This window comes from Papaver somniferum, chromosome 7 (assembly GCF_003573695.1).
Source record: "Papaver somniferum cultivar HN1 chromosome 7, ASM357369v1, whole genome shotgun sequence".
NCBI classification, from domain to species: domain Eukaryota; kingdom Viridiplantae; phylum Streptophyta; class Magnoliopsida; order Ranunculales; family Papaveraceae; genus Papaver; species Papaver somniferum.
In genome coordinates, this window is record NC_039364.1 from 82,418,938 (window position 1) to 82,440,235 (window position 21,298).

Here is a 21,298-nt window from a genome sequence, read left to right on the forward strand (position 1 = left end):
CTTCTGGGTTGTATAATTTATATCCTTTGGTTACTGAACTATAACCAACAAGGATACACTTAACACTCTTTTCATCCAATTTCTTTCTTAGTTCTTTGGGTACATGTGCATATGCAATACACCCAAAAAATTTCAGATGTCTTACACTTGGTCTTACACCTCTCCAAGCTTCTTCTGGTGTTATGTTGTTCAAACTATTTGTAGGACATCTGTTGAGTAAATACATAGCTGTGTCAACTGCATAACCCCAAAAACTTTTTGGTAAATCTTTTGTTCTTCTTATAGTTCTTGCCATCTCCATTATGGTTCTATTCTTCCTCTCTGCAACTCCATTCTGTTGTGGTGTATATCTTGCAGTTAGTTGATGCTGAATGCCATTCTCTTCCATAAACTTGTCAACAACAATATATTCTTTATCTCTATCAGTTCTCAAGATCTTGATACTCTTACCAACTTGTCTCTCAGCATAAGCTTTGAAACTTCTAAAAGCTTGAAATGCATCACTCTTTTGGTTAAGCAAATAAACCCATGCTTTTCTACTAAAATCATCAATGAAAGTTATAAAATAATTATTACCTCCATGTGAAGTTACTTCAATAGGACCACACAGATCACTATGTACAATCTCCAATTGTTGATCAGCCCTTTTAGCTTTGTTGACTTTGAATGGATCTCTGTGCTGCTTGCCAAAGATGCAATTTTCACATCTTGATTCTGGTACCTCAATAAAGGGTAAGCCTGACACCATCTCCTTCTTTGCTAAAGTTTACATGTCCCATCCTTTTATGTCATAACCAAGAATCATCATGAGCACTGATACTATAACATCTTTCCTTTTGATACTGAATATTCAAAGGAAATAATCTATTCTTAGTCATGTGCACTCTTGTAATAATTATTCTAAAACGATCTCGAATTGTACAAACACCATTAAAGATGTTCATAGAATAACCTCTTTCAGACAATTGACCTATACTCAAAAGATTTTGATGCAAACCTGGTACATAAAACACATCCATAATATATATTTTTGCACCATTTTTCGGAAGAATTCCAATCCTACCTTTTCCCATAACTGGAACGGTAGAATTGTTTCCAAACTTCACAGTTGATCGCACTGATTCATCAAGATTATCAAACAAATATTTTCTTCCACTCATATGATTACTGCAACCTGTATCTAGATACCACTTATGTTGAGTTTGTTCTTCAGGTGTACGACAAGCCAACAACATATTTTCAGCTTTGTTTTCTTCTTCATCTTCTTCTCGACTTTCTGCAATATTAGCTTTGAAATTTGCTTTGTAGTTATTAGCAATTGTCTTTCTAGGTTTTGGACATTCAGTAGCAATGTATCCAAAATCTCCACAGTTATAACACTGTATTTTTGATCTATCAAATGGCTTCCTATAACTTCCATTATTTGATCTCCCTCTATTATTGTATCCTCTTTGAAAACCTCCAGCATTAGGTTTTCCTTGATTATTTCTCCAGCTAACTTGACTTTGAAGAGCTTCTTCAACTTGTTTTGCAGCAACTGTCTTCTCCAACAACCTTTGTTCATAAGCTTGTAATGAACCCAACAACTCATTAAGAGTCATTGTTGCAACTGTGTTGCATTCTTCTATAACAGTAACTTTTGACTCAAATTTTTCAGGCAAGTTTCTTAAAATCTTCTCTACAACTGTTGAATCTTCTACAGTATCACCATTGGCCTTCATCTCATTGACAAGATTCAGTATTTTTGAGAAAAAATCTGATATTGTTTCAGTTGTCTCCATCTGCAGAAGTTCATATTTTCTTTTCAAAGTTTGTAACCTAACCTTCTTAACCTTGTCAGAACCTGTATAATAGCTAACCAAACCATCCCATGCTGCTTTAACTTGCTTGATATAGATAACTCTGTCCATGAGAGATTCATGAATGCCCTGATGAAGAATATATGTAGCTTTAGAATTCTTCTTTCTGTTTTCAGTTAATTGAGTTTGCGCAGCTCCTTCAAGTAGAACTCCTTCTGCTGGTTCTACATAACCATCCTTCAAAATATCCCAAACCTCTTGGAATATGAATATATTCTCCATCTGCAACCTTCAGTGTTCAAAATTTTTACCTTCAAACACCGGCACCTTGATTGAATTTAAACTTGTCATCTTCTTCAACTTAACTTCTCATACCCACAGTCCTAGAACCTGATACCAGTGCTCTCATACCATATGTAGAAAATCTGATATCAAAGACTTAATGAAAAGAACACAAAAATTAACTCAAATAAACTCTCTTGAATTGATGTGTTTCGTCTCATGGCTCAACAGCCTATTTATATGACTCACAAACTTGACTCTCAAGTAAAAAGACTTTCCTAATCAAAAACAAACTCTAACAAGAAACTTCTAGACAATTCTCACGTAAACAAATTCTTAAAACCAGTAATACTTGCAACCCAAGTAAACTTCTAAATACCGTACCATGGATCAACAACTCTTGTTGATCCATCCACTTCATGTCAACTATCCCAGTTGATCCATACTATACTGGATCAACACACATTGTTGATCCATATCACTTTCTTCACACTGTATCAACACACATTGTTGATCCCTTCTATCTTTTTCATAGTATCTTGGTTTACTTCTCAACAAGTTGTAACTGTTAGAGCATCTCCAATGCTAATGCTAGGGGTGAAGGTAATCCTAGGTGGAGGTCCTATTAATACCTTCTTGTTGTGGGTCATTCCTATGTGGCTAAAAAAAATTAAAGTTATACTTTCTACCTAAAATTTCATTTTCTATGCCAAGGTATTATTACCTTAGAACTTAGAGAAAAATTAATTGTGGAATAAAGAATTGATGATGTGTCAAAATACCTTGGGTCATGGAGAAGGTAAAGATATGACTTTTTCCTCTACCCTTTCCTATGAGATGTTAGCCATGTCATGCTTTTATCTTTACCTTGACCTTGGCATTGGAGATAAATTATTGATTAGAAAAGTGCTAAATCCTATATGTCATGTCTTTTTAAGACCTTAACCCTAGCATTGGAGATGCTCTTACGGGCCTTTACTTTTCACCCCTCTCTCCTCTCTCTTACTCCTTCTTTTCCTCCAACAAAACCATCAAAAACAACCAATGGACTATATCTGAACAGATTTCTTCATTATTCCTTGCTTTCTAGGTTAGTTAGTAGACTAGTTTAGTTTTTATTATGTTTTCTACTTATCTACACCATTTTGGTGGTTTTATCTACTCTTTCGAGGTTTATCTTCGCTTTAATGGCGATTCTTGGTTATTGAGTTGGGTTATAAGATCAATAGTGATGCTCTCCAACGACGAAATCTCCATCTTTGTTGTCTCCGATGAACTCTTCATCGGAATCTTCATCATCAACTTATCCGGCGACGAAATCTTCATTGTTGGTCTTTTTGACGACGGAAGCTTCATCACTAGTTACAAGAGATTTGAGCAAATCACTCATACTTTGGGAGCATTTCTTTCTAAAGAAGAAAAACAAACTAAATGGTTGGAATTTAATTCCGAGAAAAACCATCCTTCTTCTGATTTAATCGGATCTTATTCATACTTGTATTTGTTTTACTCCGGTAATCCTTCTCTTTCTCTTGTCGGATTTCTCAGTATTTTACTCTTACGGTATGCTTTTGTTACTTTGTATTCTCTTATTTTCGATCTTAAACTCATTGTAACCTTCAAATCCCATTAATGAAAAGGTTCCTTGTTTATCAATAAAAAAAAAGTTATAATTGTTCGTTCATTCTATGTTAACTTGGAGTTACATGTTGTTTGGCGCATACTGATATGTGCAGTATTGCATTTGGTACCTGATTTTCCCAGCTTATAGTTGTACATGTATGAATCAACAGTTACCGTCGACAGTATAAACCAATTAATCCGTTTTAAAATGCCCACGAATTTCGCACTCAAATCTTAATACTGACGATAAAACTTCAATTATATAGTAAAACTTTGATAAATTGGTAACCATAGGATCACTGTATTCCATTAAACTAGGAACGTATTGACTTCCTTTGAAAGGTATTGTTTAAATTATCGATAAATTTAAAACAAAAATATTCCAAATTCTAAACCATTAATTTCATAAAAGCAAAAGATAATCTGAAATACCTTCCCAGAGAGTTCATTTTTCAATCAAGGATTGCGAGTGTAATTTTGTCCACATTCCTTTAAAGTGTGTGCACAAAACAAATCGATCGTATTGAATTCTTATAACTGACTGTTATGTCTCGATGAAATTAGTGTTTTTTATTTAAAAATAAAAATAAATATTTACCATATCTAGTCATAACTTTAATTAGAGTATTTTCGGGAAAAAAATACTTAAAACATCTCGTTCTAAAAAAATTATATGTGGAAGTTTTTTTGGACCTTTAGTTAGGAGAGTTTAGAGATATACGTAATTAATATAAGACTTTACAGCTAATAAACTATCTCAAATGGTATAAGGATTTAACTCTTAAAACTAATTACGTGGACGGAATTTAAATTGTTTTAAAAATCTTAAATTATAATTTGTTTATCTTATTTTAAGTAATTATTAACAAAAAAATAATACGGAAGGTCTAAATGAAAATATAATTAAGATTATTGGAGATGAAATCTTAAGAAAATTATATCTATAAATCCTATTTATTTACAATAAATAAATTTAGGACTTTCACCCTCTATTAGACATGGTCTTAGATTAAAATGAAAAAAGAAAATAGCTTAATCATAGTATTATTTTCTTATTAATTTTAATCATATTATTAATTTAAAACAGATTAATTTCATCCAAGTTCCAGTGTAAACAGAAATTATGTATACATGACGTGAGTAAGATACACCCACCAATAATAATGCTGCCCAACCCAGCTTATAAAATTGTGTTCGCAACAAAATATTTTAAACTAACGCAAAAGAACTACAGTTGGTTTGTGGGTCCTATACATGTTCGGTTCTTTCATTGCTCCTTTAATGTGCTAATGATTGGGGTATAAGCAAAAATTATTGGGAATATACTTAAGATAAAATACGGATTTAAATAGTAATTCCCAGATGTCCCTTATCCATAAAAAATGTAATTTTATCAACTAAATCCGGACAGAGGGAGTAGTAATTAATCATGTTTAGTTAAGTTAATAGATTATATAACAACTCATAATTACAACTCACACTTACATACTTTTTATGGATCAAACACCCTTAAATCGTAAAATTTGATTTCTTCGTAAAACAAGCTCAATATATGAGTACTTCAAATACGGGTACACGAATTAGTGTCATGAAATTTGATTTTTTTTTTATTGAATTCGCCATTGTTATGCCTGAAAAAACTCAGTGCCAACATGGTGAGAGTATGAATATCATGCGCCGACAAACCATATCCCCGAAATTTAAATGTTTTGCTGGCATTGTATATATAACCATTACGGAAGTTCGGAAAAAATGTGCAGAAAATATAGGTACTTACACATTATACTGCCGGCATTGAAATTTTTTACGGAGCATGTCGGCACATATTTCAAGTTGGCCAAAAACGTAAGTTTTTTCGCTTAAATGTCGGCACTGTTGCTTTCATATCGAGCATGCCGACAAGTCCGTGTCCGCATAAACTAAAAAGGCAGAAACAATACAGTCACAAACTAAAGAGGCATAAACAATACCGACACAAAATATCGGCATGGTCTTCAAACATGTTTTCATGCCGACATATGTACGTACAAAATTTTGGAAACTACAATCATGAATATCGTCATGGCATTCATACTCAAAGCAGTGCCAATAGGAGATGTCGGCAGAGTATTCATCATGAATACATTGTCATCTACCAGTGATAATAGCATTCTAATTCTGCAGATTATCTAATCCCGTGTGAATATGATAACATTTCTAGATGTGATGTGGACCGGCAGAGCTTTCTCTTCTACCCATGTAAAGAAGTATTTTGTCGCTACTAGTAGATACTTTATTCCACATGCTGCCTAAGCATATTGGTGTCTGGGTAACACGAACGCGCCTAAAATGGTCACGTTTCCGCATCGGACTCATGCGTCTCCGCGTCAGACATATCGGTGACATAATGCATATGTCATACATTATTTTTGATACAAATGTCTACTAAAAGTGCCTTAATTTTTCATGTATGTATTACTTCATTGGTATATATGTTTATCCTTGCACAAAGTTGTCAATTATCAACAATTTATTTGCATTATTGAGAAATTACATTTATAATAGATACATTTTGGTAGGAAATATCATTAATTTCATAACGTGTCCGCTTCCTAGTTTTTTGAGAATTTGTTTGTGTCAGCGTCAATGCTATCCAGGTTGGCGTATTATATGGTCAACTTATTAGGAGATGGGTTAGTAATGCTGCTCTTTATAGAGATTAAAGACTGAGTACATTATGTTGTATTTCAGATGGAGCATGAATTTCGGAATCATACATGTGATGCATACTTAAAAATGTTAATTATCAGTAACTAATTTTGGAGCCTTTCATCTCTTTTCAATAGTAATTTTAACAGCTTATTTTGATAACTTATGAACTTTAATGGCTTAATTCGCTTTTAGAAGATTTGATCTCACGACATTTCACCTGCCCAAAATGTATGTATTATCTTGTAGCCTCAAAGATATATATTTTCTCTTTACCTTATATGTATATATATTTTAGGTTTACCTTTTGCACTTGTGGCAGGTTCTTTTATACGCTCAAACATGTACCGAATCTTTTTGGTGAGTTTGAGATGAGGTTTCTGATCACTTTACTTTTTTAGTTAAGGAACTGATGGATCTCGAAATATATGGAAACATCTTATGTGATAACTGGACCACATGAGTTGAAGAAAATTGTACAGGTTGTCTTCTATTGCCGGGAGGAGTCGATCCTCTACCCATCAATACTATTATAGGAATTATATCAGGTCTGATAACTATTGAAGAGGTAATAACATATATTGGTGGTTTGGTTGAAATGACAGGTCCAACACATGGCGATGGTACAGTTGATACTGATGCATTTAATAGTGGAGCTGAAGCTGGATTTAATGCTCCTGCATTGTCGAGTCAGGTTCAGAACTTTGATGTTGGGATCTACTATCCTAGACATGTTTTATTGCTTGAGAGCTAATCGAAACTGATGTCCTCAGTATTAAAGATACTCCAAGTCTAGGTGGTAATTTTCTAGGAGGCATAGGTTGTTTGTTTACAAAGAATAAAGATAATTATGAGTATTCACTCATTCAAATACATGATTTATTCTCACTATCTTGTAGAGAAAGAAATTACGAAGCCAACACAAAAAGAATGAGGTTATTCCGAGCTCGGACAAAGAAGTTATGGAATAACAACAGAAGAAAGAAAAAGTGATTTACAACACAAGAAACGGAAAGGTTGGAACTATGCCAACCGTAGCACAATTTTGGGCATAACATTCGTTAAAGTTCCTAGAATCAACACAGTTCATTAAGAATCAATTATGTCGACTGTAACAACTTTTGTGGCAGAGATTTTGAGCTATTTTGGTCCTAAAGTCAGCCCGGTTCATTAGGACTTGACCATGTCGATTTTTGGAAAATCTATTAGGTCCCTTTTTGACGCGTTTTGATTTCTAAATCAAGGAAAATCGGTTCTTGAAGGATTCTAAGCCCTAAATTTTATGAGAGTTGTATAAGAAAACTCACAAGACATTAAGAAGACACCTTTTACACCACTTTGCAAATATTGTAGGAGATGACAACATAAGGAGAGAAAGCTAGGGTTTCGGAGAAGCTCCACAATCGTGACAACATCTTTTTACTTTTCTCCTAAGTATATCATGGGTACTTCCACATCTATGAGTAGCAAAACCTATATTTGATTGAGGATTAACTCTAAGTTCTAGACAAGACTTAAGTTATGATACGAATCTATTTTAAAGTTCTTCATATGACCATAGCTTGTTTAAATTATTTTGAATGTTATGATTAATTGTTTAGGTGGCTAACTAAATTGATTTGTGATTTAATCTAATACTAGTATTGAGTTAGGAGATAAGTAATCGTCTAATAATTCGTACAAAAATAAAATACACAAAACCTTTCAGACGATTCCGTGGAACATTGTATATTTAAATGACATTAGAAAGTGGACCTTTATCTAAGAGTCTAACTGTTGCGATTAACCAATATATTCACAAAATATAAACTATTCGACCAAATTACACTCAAAGTGATCTACTACTGGGTGGTCTTACCTAATAGAATCTGGTAGTCGAGAACTTCCGTATTCAGTAACATAAGGAATTTTGGAGATAACACCGATCTAGCTTTTATCCAACAATTTGTGATAATCTGTGATTAATGATGAATGGACAACTTGATGAGAGTCTAATAATGAAGAAGGATTCCTCGATCAACTATCTCGCTATTGCAAAACTAAATCTTTTAAATTGCTTTGTTGATTTTCTTAATTAAAAACCAAAACAAACCCGAAAAACTTGACAATTAAATCTCCATGCTTTCCGTGAGGACGAACTTGACTTCCATTATATTACTTATTAATTTAGTGGAATTAAGATCACTAATTTGTTGCACATACGACATGCATCATCCACGTGTTAACTTGGACCCTCTGGATCGCGCCATAAGTTCCCTCGATTTGACTCACGAAGTTATGAGATGGTTTTCCTGGTAGCTCTAACTAGCTCCGCACTCATGGTTGCCCAGGTTATTGTTATTTAAATATCAACTTCTAAACACTTATTGCTAGTAAATGATACTCCCTCCGTCCTAGTTTACTTGCTTAAAATGGTTTTTGCACACAATTTAAGAAAAGTAGAAAGAGAAAATTTTTTCCAAAATTACCCCCAAACTAGTATTTAAGAATTCAAATTTAAAAAAAATTGTTTTAGTTTGAGAAGAAAGGAATAAAGGATATATATAGAGAGGAGTATTTAAGATGTGCATGGGAAATAGAATTACACAATTCTCGATACCATGGCCTGATTCCAACATAGGGGTAAATTAGGATAAAATGGGGAAAATATGAAACTTAGCAACTAAATTTGGACAAAAAAAAGGTCAATTTAGACAAGTAAACTAGGACGGAGGAAGTATATTTTTTTCATTTGTATTTCCATCTGGTCCCATAAATGATCTTGATATTTCACAATAGTCTTAGTTTGTTCCTTAGTTTTTTTTTTCTTGTACTTTTTGGAACTTCAAGATCAAGTCAGTTGAGATTATATCCTCTTTATGTAAGTTTGTGTATTATGAGCTAAGATACAACTTTTAGTTGGAGGAGTCCGAGCTGGCAATTGTGGTTCTTCATCATCACCAATATTGATGGAGATTATTCCCTATCTTCTTTAAGTACCCTCACCACCACAACAAGGAACTCGAAAATCTTCAACAACCCTTTATCTAGCGACAATGCATGTTATCAGAGATATTTATTGGATGGTATCCTAGTTAGTAAATTCTTGTGAGAGTAACCGTTGTTAAGAGCTAGGCACTCATAACATTCTAAGGGATTATATGAGAATGTGGAAAAACAAGATACTTATAAAAAAAAAAGGCGCCAAACATGAAAGAAAAATTAAAATTATCAACCAAGTTTCTCATTGTTTATCCGAACCAAACCTAAAATGGTTCCAAAACTACACATTTAATGGTTGTTATAATCCAAGAAATCAGAAGTGTCGATCAATTGGATTTGAACTGTAAAGATTCACTATTAAATCTTGTTAAAATATGAGCCTATTAAAGGATCCCTCCTTAATTATTTCAAAGTATGAATTGGCATAAGATACTATGATATTATTAAAACTTGTCTAGAAGGCAAAAAAGCAGAGTGGAAATGAGATATTAGTTTATCAATAAACATTTTCATCGTATTTACAATAAGTTTAGAAATAAAAATATGAGGAGTATTGCATAACCCTATAGGGATCTACTCGCTAATATTAATTTTTGGGATAAAAAACAAATAGGTTTTGTTGACTTCAAGATGAAGATATCTTGTTTCATAGAAATTTTGTACCAAGTTAACCACCTGTTGTCCCCCCAATTACAAATTATGTTTAAAGAAACTGACATGAAACTCATCAGGTCGAGGAGACTTGTTGTGTTTCAATCTTTTTTATCAATTCCAAAAGCTTTAAAGGGAAGTAATTTTCATCAATAGAGTGTTGATTTTTGCAATCAAAACTACGCTAGTGTTATCCAACGATTATAGAAAGTTACCCGATTCAAAGATATTTAGAATAAGATCAGTAAACTCTCATCTATAATTGACCAGCATCTGTATGTGGAAGAGGATGGATAACCGCAAGTCCAATAGCATTACGAGGTCAAATTTACTAATCACCACCCATATTTCTTCTTTAAATGGATTTCTTGATACTTCTGCATTGTTTTTCTCGTATAATGAAAAGGAACTAGATAGATGATTTGCTGGTAAGTTATTTTCATAGGATTGTCGATTTTTTTCTTTTTGAAAGTTTTGCACCAATTCTCCTGTAATGTCTCCTTGTTTAGTGATCCAAGAGCTATCTTTTCTTTGCAAATAATTGATTTTTTTATTATTTTTCCTATGTTGTTATACAAGCTAATGGAATGTTCTAGTGTTTTCAGTCCCAGTTTTTGCCCAGTTTGTTTCATCCTCTGTTTATGATAGATTACTTGACTTCTATGACTAGATAGTTATTCCGTTAGGGAGACCAATCTTACTCAATATAATTATCGGAGCAGAAGCCTCCATAAGTAATTCCTTTCTTTTTAGTCTTGAAATTTTATGCTATACACATTCTTGTGCAATTGCACCCCATGTCCAGCTGGCTCCAAAATTTTTTTAGGCCCAACAAGATTTTTTTTTTATATCCAAGCTTATTTTTGCTTTTCTGCACCCCTAAAAACATTTTTTTGCACCCTTAGCAAATTTTTGCACCCCATCTCATAATTTCTGGCTCCCCCTGCCAATTAGTTAGAAAACATTCCAATTTTCTCAAGTCTATCGGGTGCTTGCTACATGTAACTATGACAATAACACAACTCTATTTAGAGTAAATGTAGAATCTATATAATAATAATCATTATTTGGATATTTCGTGAGAATCTAAAGTAACCCCATCCCTCTAGTTTTCTGTACACAAACAACAACAGTCATCAATCATCATCCTTCCTTTTCTCCCACTCTTTCTGTCCGGATAAAAAAATGAAAAGAGCAAATTGATTGCGAAAGTAAAAAGTAAAAATCGAGTCATCAACAGTCAAGAAAAGACTCGAAACTGTTTCTTCACAATATTCCTTTTTCTTCTCTATTTTTTTTTAGAGAGAGAAAGAAAGAAACATCGAGAGGGTTAATGGCGAGCGAATGAAACAACTTGTTTTCTCTCTCTTCTGTAAAACACTACCTGGATTAAGTAATCACCACCAGCTCACCTTCTTCTACTTCTTCTTCTTCAATAATGGTTGGTGATCAGAAACAAGGAATGGATCTAAAACCCTAAAAGGGTTCTTTTTCTGTTGAAATAGTAGGATTGTTTGTTGTTATAAAAAGAGAAATCATTGGGTAAACCCTATTTAATCAATTAGATCGAAGAAGGGATTCAAAGAACTATGGCGTCAGCTAAGTCATCTAGGTCTAGGGTATCAGGTGGAGTAACACCATCAAAGGGAGCAGGTAATGTTGTAGAAAATGGTATACAGATCGAAGATAAACTCAAAGTATTTAGGAATGATAATTTTGAGCCTGAAGCATTTGTACAGTCTAAATGTCAGTCTTTGAATGAAAAGGTATGATTTTGCCTTCTTTTTTTTGGGATTTGTTATATTTCATTTGACTATATTGTTACAAGTTTTTGCGTTGATTTAATTACAAACTGTTTCTACTTTGATTAAATTTTCTAGTCCTAGTTACTTGATTGTGATTTGATTGATAAGGAATGGTTCTAATTAGGTTGAAATCATGTTAGTATTGATCCATGTGTCTCAACGAAATTCAGAAATTGTTCTCAATTTGGTAATGGTTCGGCTGCACCATATGCCTAGTGGTAAGCAGATGGTCGAAAACATCTAGTCCCAAATTTCCAGTTTGCAGGATCCAAAACATCTAGTACCAAGTTTATATATACATCTTAGTTGAGAGAAGAAAATTAGCCAAACATCAGAACTCAGTGCTGTTTAGAATGTTTCATCAATGATGGGGGTTAGGTGAGTTCACAAGAGTGAGGGTTTCATCATGTTTGTACCTTGATGGAATTAGGATTCTACTCCATATGCAATTGGATTACCTTGCAAGAATGTCAAACTACTAGACCCACATGGTCAATCAAGTGAACTAGAATCTCCTTAACTTGTATGGTTAACACTTTTTTTTTTTGTCACATGCATATAAAGACATTTTATAGGCAGTAGACCTTGTAATACCTCTGTATCACAGCTTCTTTTCGTACTGGATCATTAACTGCACACAACACACTAAAAGAGGGTTCAGTTTTACATATGTTATCGCAATTCTTACAACGGTTTCTTTCGTCACATAATCTTTAGTTATATGCCGTGGGAAATGAAATAAATTTCTGCATCTATTACAGGAAATAAGGCAGTTATGCTCATACCTTCATGATTTGAAGAAGGCTTCTGCTGAGGAAATGCGTAAGAGTGTTTATGCCAATTATACAGCTTTCATACGGTGAGTGCATCATCACTAGCCATGTAACTATTAGATGCTCTGTAGTTTTATTGCTATTAGATGCGATTTTGAACTTCTTAAGCACATCACTTCTTTATAGTTTGGTTATGTTGCTTTTTGTATGCCAATTTTCAATTCAAAGCTCAAACTCTTTTAGCCAGATACTGGGATAATCAATTTTATTATTATGTAGTGGTGTAAATACTGCACAACTTCTGATGGTCCTCTCGATCAAAATATTTGAAACATGTTCTTCTACGTAGGTAAGAACCTGAACTGGATAACTAGTTAATAGCCTCCTTCGTTCTGCTCATAATAACATTTCTCCTAATAATAAAAAATTGCACAGTTCTTGTGATTATGCTGGACGCTTTAAAGCAAAAATGAGTTTTCCACGAATGATGTGGTCCATTTAGGCATACTTTTGTTTTACACCAATCTTTATTTTTCGTCTCCCTGAGGCATACTTTTGTTTCATCTGAGGCATCTTGGTCAAGGAAATGCTGACACTTGGTTATCAAGATATGCTCTCAAAAGCTCTAGAATAGAAGGCGTTTCTTAACTTCTGTAGTGAAACACTGTCCGTCCTAGTGAACTACCGAGTTAAAGAAACTATTTGTTAATTGGGGTAGTTAGACACCCCCCTCACATAATGTTCGTGGTCAACTGTAATTTATCCTGAATGATCACCCACTCTCTCTCATAAAGTTTGCGATTGACTTTAATAATGATCACTCTCTCTCTCTCTCATAAAGTCTGTTCTTTCGTATTTGCAGCACATCAAAGGAGATATCGGATCTAGAGGGGGAGCTTCTTTCCATCAGAAATCTTCTATCCACACAGGCAGCCTTAATCCATGGTTTAGCTGAGGGAGTTCAAATCGAGTCCTTGTCAACTACTTTTTCTGAAGATTCCGCATCACGCGGGACACACAAGTCTGAAAACAGAGAAACTTCAGATGTAGAGAAGTGGTCAGTAGAGTTTCCTGATATGCTCGATGTCTTATTAGCTGAGAGGAGAATAGATGAAGCTTTAGATGCCTTAGATGAAGGAGAAAATGTAGCTGCAGAAGCGAAAGAAAAGAAAACATTAAGTTCAGCTGCAATCATCTCGATACAGGCTGCTATTACTGAAAGAAGACAAAAATTAGCTGATCAGCTCGCTGAAGCTGCATGCCAACCTTCCACCCGTGGTGTGGAGCTTCGTGCAGCTGTTTCAGCTCTGAAAAGACTTGGAGATGGCCCCCGTGCTCATAATTTACTGCTGAATGCTCATTACCAGCGGTTTCAGTATAACATGCAAAGCCTTCGTCCATCAAGCACTTCATATGGAGGAGCATATACAGCTGCCCTATCACAGCTGGTTTTCTCTGCAATTGCTCAAGCTGCTACTGATTCTATGTCTGTTTTTGGTAATGAGCGACAATATTCATCTGAACTTGTAGTTTGGGCCACTAAACAAACAGAGGCTTTTGCATTGCTTGTAAAGAGACATGCATTGGCCTCATCAGCAGCTGCTGGTGGTTTAAGAGCTGCTGCTGAATGTGTTCAAATCGCATTAGGTCATTGTTCTTTGTTGGAAGCTCGTGGTTTGGCACTGTGTCCCGTGCTCCTAAAACTCTTTAGGCCTAGTGTTGAACAAGCATTGGACGCTAATTTAAAGCGTATTGAAGAGAGCAGTGCTGCACTAGCTGCTGCTGATGAGTGGGTACTTATATATCCTCCAACTGCTATCCGCCAATCTGGTCTTGGTACAACGGCTACATTCCATTATAAACTTTCGAGCAGTGCTCATCGCTTCAACTCGATGGTCCAGGTGTGTTTTTAGGCTTTCTAACCTATGTCATTAAGATTGATGTGATAGTTGGCATGGTTTGTTTTGGCTAGTGGTAAGTTTGTGCTAGGAAAAGAAAAGCCAATAGACAAGTGGATATTACTAAGGACCCTGGAGAACAAAGAAAATGAGAGCCAAAACAATTCGCTTACAAGCAGATATATGTAGAAGAGCAGGCTTCTGTGTTTCTCGTATATTCTATCCTAATTGATACAGATTGATGTCAGTTTCCATTGTAAAAATTCTTTGGCCTTCCCATTAATATTCGTTTTTGTTTAAACTTTAGATTTTCCCTCATGTATGTTGGAATCCTACTTCATAAAAAAGTATCATAAGTATGTACATTTTTTTTTATGTATATATATATTGAAAGTTAGTTGGTTTCCAGTATAATTTCTCTCTTCTTGGCAAGTTGGTGATCTTTTCTCTTGATAGCTTTGTGTCTCCATTGTAGGATTTCTTTGAGGATGTAGGACCACTTCTAAGTATGCAGTTGGGAGGTCCTACGTTGGAAGGTCTCTTTCAAGTATTCAACTCATATATCAGCTTACTCATAAATGCATTACCTGGATCTCTTGAGGATGAAGGAAACATGGAAGGTTCCTCTAATAAAATCGTGCGCCTCGCTGAGACAGAATCCCAGCAGATAGCATTGCTAGCTAATGCATCTTTGTTAGCAGATGAGATGCTCCCACGTGCTGCCATGAAGCTTACCCCGATGAACCAGGGGAATATCAAGGATGATCCTCGTAAACGAGCACCAGATAGGAATCGCCACCCAGAGCAACGGGAATGGAAAAGACGGCTGCAACGGTCTGTTGATAGGTTAAGAGATGCTTTCTGTCAACAGCATGCTCTTGATCTCATTTTCACGGAAGATGGTGACACGCTCCTTAAAGCAGAGATGTATTTGAACATGGATGGAAGTCTTGATGAACCTGAGTGGTTTCCTTCTCCCATCTTCCAGGTAATTTCAAGTGATACACTGTATAAGATAGCCTTCCGTGTCCTCTATGCTTAACAATTGCCTCATGTGAGCTTTCATAGAATCACATTTCTATGGGTGACGTCGTTAGAGTGTGTACTATTTTTCTTAATCTTGATTTATGGTGAGCTTCAAACATTTATGTTTAGTTGTGACCCTCATTATCGTCAGATCAACCTATCAATGGCTTGAACAGGAGGAAAGGATCCCATCAATCCCTGTTTCTTGTGCTCGTGTTTATCATACCAGGAACCCTACAAGTTCAAAACAAAAATTCATGTACTAATCATTCTAAATATTTCCAAATGCGAATGCTCCTCACAGTAGTGCCATTTCACTCTTTTCAATTCACTTGAAAATATACTCGTGTAATCTGCCACATGCTTTATAATCTACGATATTTTGGACTTAAAGCTGTTATAGCTCCCAAAAATGTTTTTGTGATACGTGATATTAGTAGTCACTGAGTGTTGAACATGCATCATTTTTAGCTGCCGATATTTTTTTCCCCACCTGTTATAGTTATTTTTCCTTGGTTATTTAGGAGCTTTTTGCAAAGCTAAACAGAATGGCTACCATAGCAGCAGAGATGTTTGTAGGCCGTGAAAGATTTGCTACAATTCTACTAATGAGACTTACAGAGACCGTCATCTTGTGGCTTTCAAATGACCAAAATTTTTGGGATGATATGGAGGAAGGGCCAAGGCCTTTGGGTGCTTTTGGTCTTCAGCAGGTATTTAGCTTGGTGGCCCTTCACATTTATTTTCTTTTATAATTGAATACTAACCCCTTTTATTTATATCTGCAGTTCTATCTGGATATGAAATTTGTCATTCATTTCTCATCCCAAGGACGCTACTTATCGCGGCATTTGAATCAAGTTATCAATGACATAATATCCAGAGTTGCAGCAGCATTTGCTACCACTGGAAAGGATCCATACAGGTATGTTGATTAAGTGATTAATGATTGAAATTTGTGACACCAGATAGCGGTCTTTTCTTTTGCCTATGGTAATCTCTTTGAATATCAAAAGTGGGACTGTTGTCTTGCTTCAAAGCATTAAACCGAATGTGTCAAGAAATTAACTCTGAATATCTAGCTAATCACTGTCTTCATGTCGTCAAAACATTGTGTGCGCGTATGTGTTCTTGCACTGAATAAGGAACATGGTACAATGCTCAACATTCAAATCCCGTTTGGCCAAAAAGAAAATAATAAAATGAAAGAAAAAGTAAGCAAATCATCTTGATTTCCTCCTATCACCACCCACTTGTTGTTGAATCTCTACATACTCTGAATGAGAGATTTTGCATGGTTGTCTTTTTTGTGGAAGGTGAGGGCCCATTTCAGCGCGTTCAGTAATTCAACATAAGAAGTTGTTAGCAGTATCATCTGTCATGTCAGCTGTGCAATAGTTGCCGTGAGAAACTTTTTCCCATGAGAGTTGTCCTCTACAATTCGTATAACCTAATATATCCATTTACCATAGTGCTCTGTCTCTTGATTGACATTTGAGAGTCAATCTGAAGTTTCATTGTGATGGTATGTTTGTCATACTGTTGGAATATTCTGTACTGCATTAGATATCAGCTAAACATATACAATTATGTTGCTTGTTAATGGAAACATAATCATTACCCAGGCTCCTTAAAGTTTCCTTTCTTCTGGGCAGTTTTGGTCCCTTTTTGTTTGTTTGCTGTGTTATATTTTGATTCACCAAACACCCATAGGCAGTGAGATCACATAAACCTGTCGTTTGTCATCTAGTTATATAGTGTGTTATCTGTAAGTTTCATTCTCCAGTCATTGATAATTCATCCTCTGTTTTATTATTTTAAAGATATGTCATACATATACTGATTTACTTGTCCCGGTGTGAGTTGTTAGAATAGCAATTATTTTTCTTTTCAAGCTAAAAATGTAAGCCCTTATACCAGGATCTTGCCGGAGGATGAGTGGTTTATGGACCTTGCTCAAGAAGCCATAGAGAGGCTGACTGGAAAAACTAGAGCCTCAAACGGAGATAGAGATCCCAACAGTCCAACTGCGTCTGTCTCAGCACAGTCTGTTTCATCAGTGAGATCTCATGGAAGTTCCTAGTCTAATGCAGTTCCTCAGCTTTGTATATTACCGGGAGATCGAGAAAAAGAGCCAAGCTAAACCAGTTAGGGTTTTCAAGCACAGTTACTACATGTCAAGAACCAGCAGTGAAGCTGTCTTCCGATCATTTCTGCCCCTACTGGTTGCGTTCTGCACAAAATCCTTGTATAAAATGTAAGCCCACTCTATTTTTTCCTCTCCAATATGTACTAATTGTTTTGGTTGGTTTTAGGATATTTTTTTTTTCCAATTGTTCTTTAGCTTTGAGTGTTTATGAGTTTGTAAATGTTAACAATGTTGATCTGTCACTTTGTGTTCGATTCTAAAACTGCACCATTCTTTCACTCCTTTCACATAGTAGTTGCTTGTTTAGCACGACTGCTGACGGATAAAAATGGAATGATAAAACAGAACTGTATATTTTGGATGATGCACTGTGAACTGTATATCCTCTAAATGCAGCCCTGAAAGCAATGGATTGTCATTGTCTATGAATTGATACTTGTGATCCAAAAAGAGCTTTATCTGTAAATCTTGTCAGTGTAGTAAAGAAAGTGGGAATTCGGATAGATTGGGTTTACATAATCGATTTGTACCTATTATATTTTAGCATTTATCAACCTAACCGGGTTTGCTCAGATAACTTACTATCTAATCCAAAGATCCCAAACCAAAAAGTTTGTACGAGCTGTAGGAGGCTACATTTCGAACTATAAATAAAAATTGACCTCAAATTTGGAAATAGCATTTTCCGGCAATAGTTGTGATTCATTTTGTCACTTGTTGGCCAGGAAAGCTTAAGTAGAGTACAAGCTAGAGCTAATTATTTTGACTTGTTGGGCGACCGAATGAAGCGAGGGAGGACCTTATATGATCACTTTTTGTAAAATGTAAGTCATAAATTGAACTAAAAAGATTGGAAATGGTTTGGAAATAACCCTCTAAATCATATTTTTCTTTTTTCCTTTAGACATTTTCGTAAATAAACCGAAGAAGGAGGGCAATATATATAGTAGACATTTTCGTAAATAAACCAAAAAGGAAGGACAATAGGTATTAAACACTTTCGTAAATAAACCAAAGAGGAAGGGCAAATAGATATCAGTGTTCAATTGTATTATAATTTCTTATGCATCCTATTTTTTTAGGGGTATAACTGACAACCAAACTTTAATATAACATATCTAAAAATCCGTGTCTTGGAATTGTACAAATTTTATCTCGTTGGAAAGGTAATAAAAAAAATCTATGCAATAAGTACAAACAATAATATCAGATTTAGAGTTTTTACGAAAATTCGGAGGTGTATATCATTTTAGGTACAATTTCAGAAAATTAGATGTATATCAATTATGTAAACCACCACAAAGGATACATAATACTTTATGTAGGCATATTTTGGTTCATGCATCAACTAATTTCCCGTTGCAACTAATAAAACGATGTACCCTCTTCGTTTCAAGAAAAGTGATACTTTCACTTTAGGCACAATTTTCGAAAATTGAACGCATAGCTATTATGCAAACCACCACAAAAGATGCACAACACATCATGTAACCATATTTTGGTTTATGGATCGACTAATTTTTCGTTTATGGAAAAGTGATACTTTCACATTCCATTTCAGGAAAAGTGATACTTTCGTCCCGTTTCAGAAAAAAATGATACTTTCGCTCCATTTCAGAAAAAGTGATACTTTCGCTCCGTTTGAAAGTATCACTTTTTCTGAAACGGAGCGAAAGTATCATTTTTTCTGAAACGGGACGAAAGTATCAATTTTTTTTTGAAACAAGACGAAAGTGTCACTTTTCCTGAAGCGGAATATGAAAGTAGTCGCAGCCAAACCCCATCTTCAGATTCTTCTTCGGTCGGCTGCCCTCCCACCGTGGCAACGGTTGTACTGGTTATTTTCGAGAGCTAATTATTTCCACGTTAGAGCTAGAGTTATGACCTCTCTTTTTGTAAACCACCTCGTAACTATTTTTCTTGATTAATATATTTTTTGATTTATCAAAAAATAAATAATTACAAGCTAGTGCTAGTGGTAAGTGAAGTACCGTTACTTCTAAGATTAATTCTTACAGGCCAGAGCCAGATTAAAGGAGTATATATTTTGAAGTTTATGGATAAATTTAAGACCAACTAGAATAAAAGAGATAGAATTAATTATACTTTCTTGATCTTCGTTAATTTCTCTTCTACTTATTTCATGATAACTAAGGTGAAATCTTCCTTAGACTGCATTATGGTAGAGCATGGAGAAATGGGCCAGAACTTCCATGGATTTAACATGAGTTTCGACGTTTGTGTGCTGCAATTCATTGACCTAATCGAAAGTTAAGTCTGTTCCTCCTGTTGCTGCCCATTCTCCATAGTACGTGTCCTGGATATCCTCTAGTCCCAATAGTTTATCCTGCAAAATCTAGAGCTGTGAGTGCAGTGAAATAAGCTAGAGAGTTTGGATCCTGTAGAGTGCATATTTTGATGTTATTCCAAATGCTTCTCTTTGGTCAGGGGTGCTTTGGATATTAAAGTGCTTCATTCTGAAGCACAAAATTAAGAATATGATCCTGCAGGTGATGAACTCTATTATGATTACTCAAATGTTGTTGAATACCGAGAGTTGTTTGCCTAGCATTTATATATACCAGCAAGGAGTTGCATAAATGTTGCTACTGGATTGGCTAGTTCCAGAATCAAACCAAGAATTTAACCAGTCCATGAAGTTTGTGGTGGAATCAAAATTTCCATGGGATGGTCCAAGCAGCATATTCTAACTGAAGTTGCAGCAGGGAAACTTAAGAACATATGTGTCATAGATTCCTCCCAACAATTGCATAGTTTGCAAATGGGGTCAATGTAATGGAGAATGCTATCCGTTTTAGCATCTGTGGAAGGATTCTATGAGCACATTTCCATAGAAAATATGGATGATTAGAGAAATATCCATACTCCATAGAGCTTGCAAATTACTTATTTGGGCATCATTTCTATACAAAGTATCCACCTTGTCTCTATAAGATTCCACATGATTTGATCCTTTTCCCCTGGATGATCCAAGATAGCCTTGGTAAAAATAGGGGTGAACCATTTAATAATCAGAGTTGTATTCTACTCACCATTGTGTAAGAGAAGGTATTCAACCATGAGAAACTCTGAGGGGCAGTTGGAAGGTTTTGGAATTTGAGTAGTGATGGTAGGAATTCAGATATCCTCCCAAATTTTGATACTCTTGCCATTACCAATCCACCAATAACTGTGGACTTGGATATTGTTGATGCTTTACATAATGCCTTTTCATATCTAGGAGTCCCCATCTTTAGGCTTGGTATCCATGTTGAGCACATTTCTACCAAATAAGTATTTTACATCCATGAGCTGGCACCGGAGATAATCTTTGTCTTCTCCAACCTCCAACCAATTTTAGTGATCATAGCACTATGAAATGTTCCATGTTCATGAAACCCAACCCCCTAGGTCATTTGGTTTACACACATCAGTTGAGGCTTTTGGGTAGTAACCTTTTGGGTTGTTTATGCTCTTACCAGAAGAAATCTCTTTGAATCTTGTTTAGGTCTTGACTTTTTTTTGAGAGCTAGAAAAAATTCATTTGGTAAATACTGGTAGTAGAGGTGACAGAGTTAGTGAGAACATGTATACCTGATGGGTTTAGAGGGACATTCTTCCA

The 21,298-nt window shown here is 35.1% G+C and overlaps 1 protein-coding gene across 1 annotated transcript; it reads left to right on the top strand.

The window, feature by feature from the left end:
- The first annotated feature begins 11,310 nt into the window (after positions 1-11,310).
- LOC113297761 (exocyst complex component EXO84B-like) lies at positions 11,311-18,038 on the top strand. The gene is made up of 7 exons (XM_026546337.1): positions 11,311-11,791; positions 12,592-12,689; positions 13,466-14,504; positions 14,977-15,489; positions 16,052-16,240; positions 16,316-16,452; positions 17,448-18,038. The coding sequence occupies exons 1-7, from the start codon at positions 11,615-11,617 to the stop codon at positions 17,608-17,610; spliced, it is 2,316 nt and encodes a 771-aa protein (XP_026402122.1). The 5' UTR covers positions 11,311-11,614; the 3' UTR covers positions 17,611-18,038.
- The last annotated feature ends 3,260 nt before the right edge of the window (positions 18,039-21,298 follow it).

Coding starts and splice junctions, on each gene's coding strand:
- LOC113297761 (XM_026546337.1), top strand. CDS start 11,615: ATGGCGTCAGCTAAGTCATCTAGGTCTAGGGTATCAGGTGGAGTAACA. Junction 12,690..13,465: donor AATTATACAGCTTTCATACG/GTGAGTGCATCA, acceptor TCGTATTTGCAG/CACATCAAAGGAGATATCGG. Junction 15,490..16,051: donor TTCCTTCTCCCATCTTCCAG/GTAATTTCAAGT, acceptor TTGGTTATTTAG/GAGCTTTTTGCAAAGCTAAA.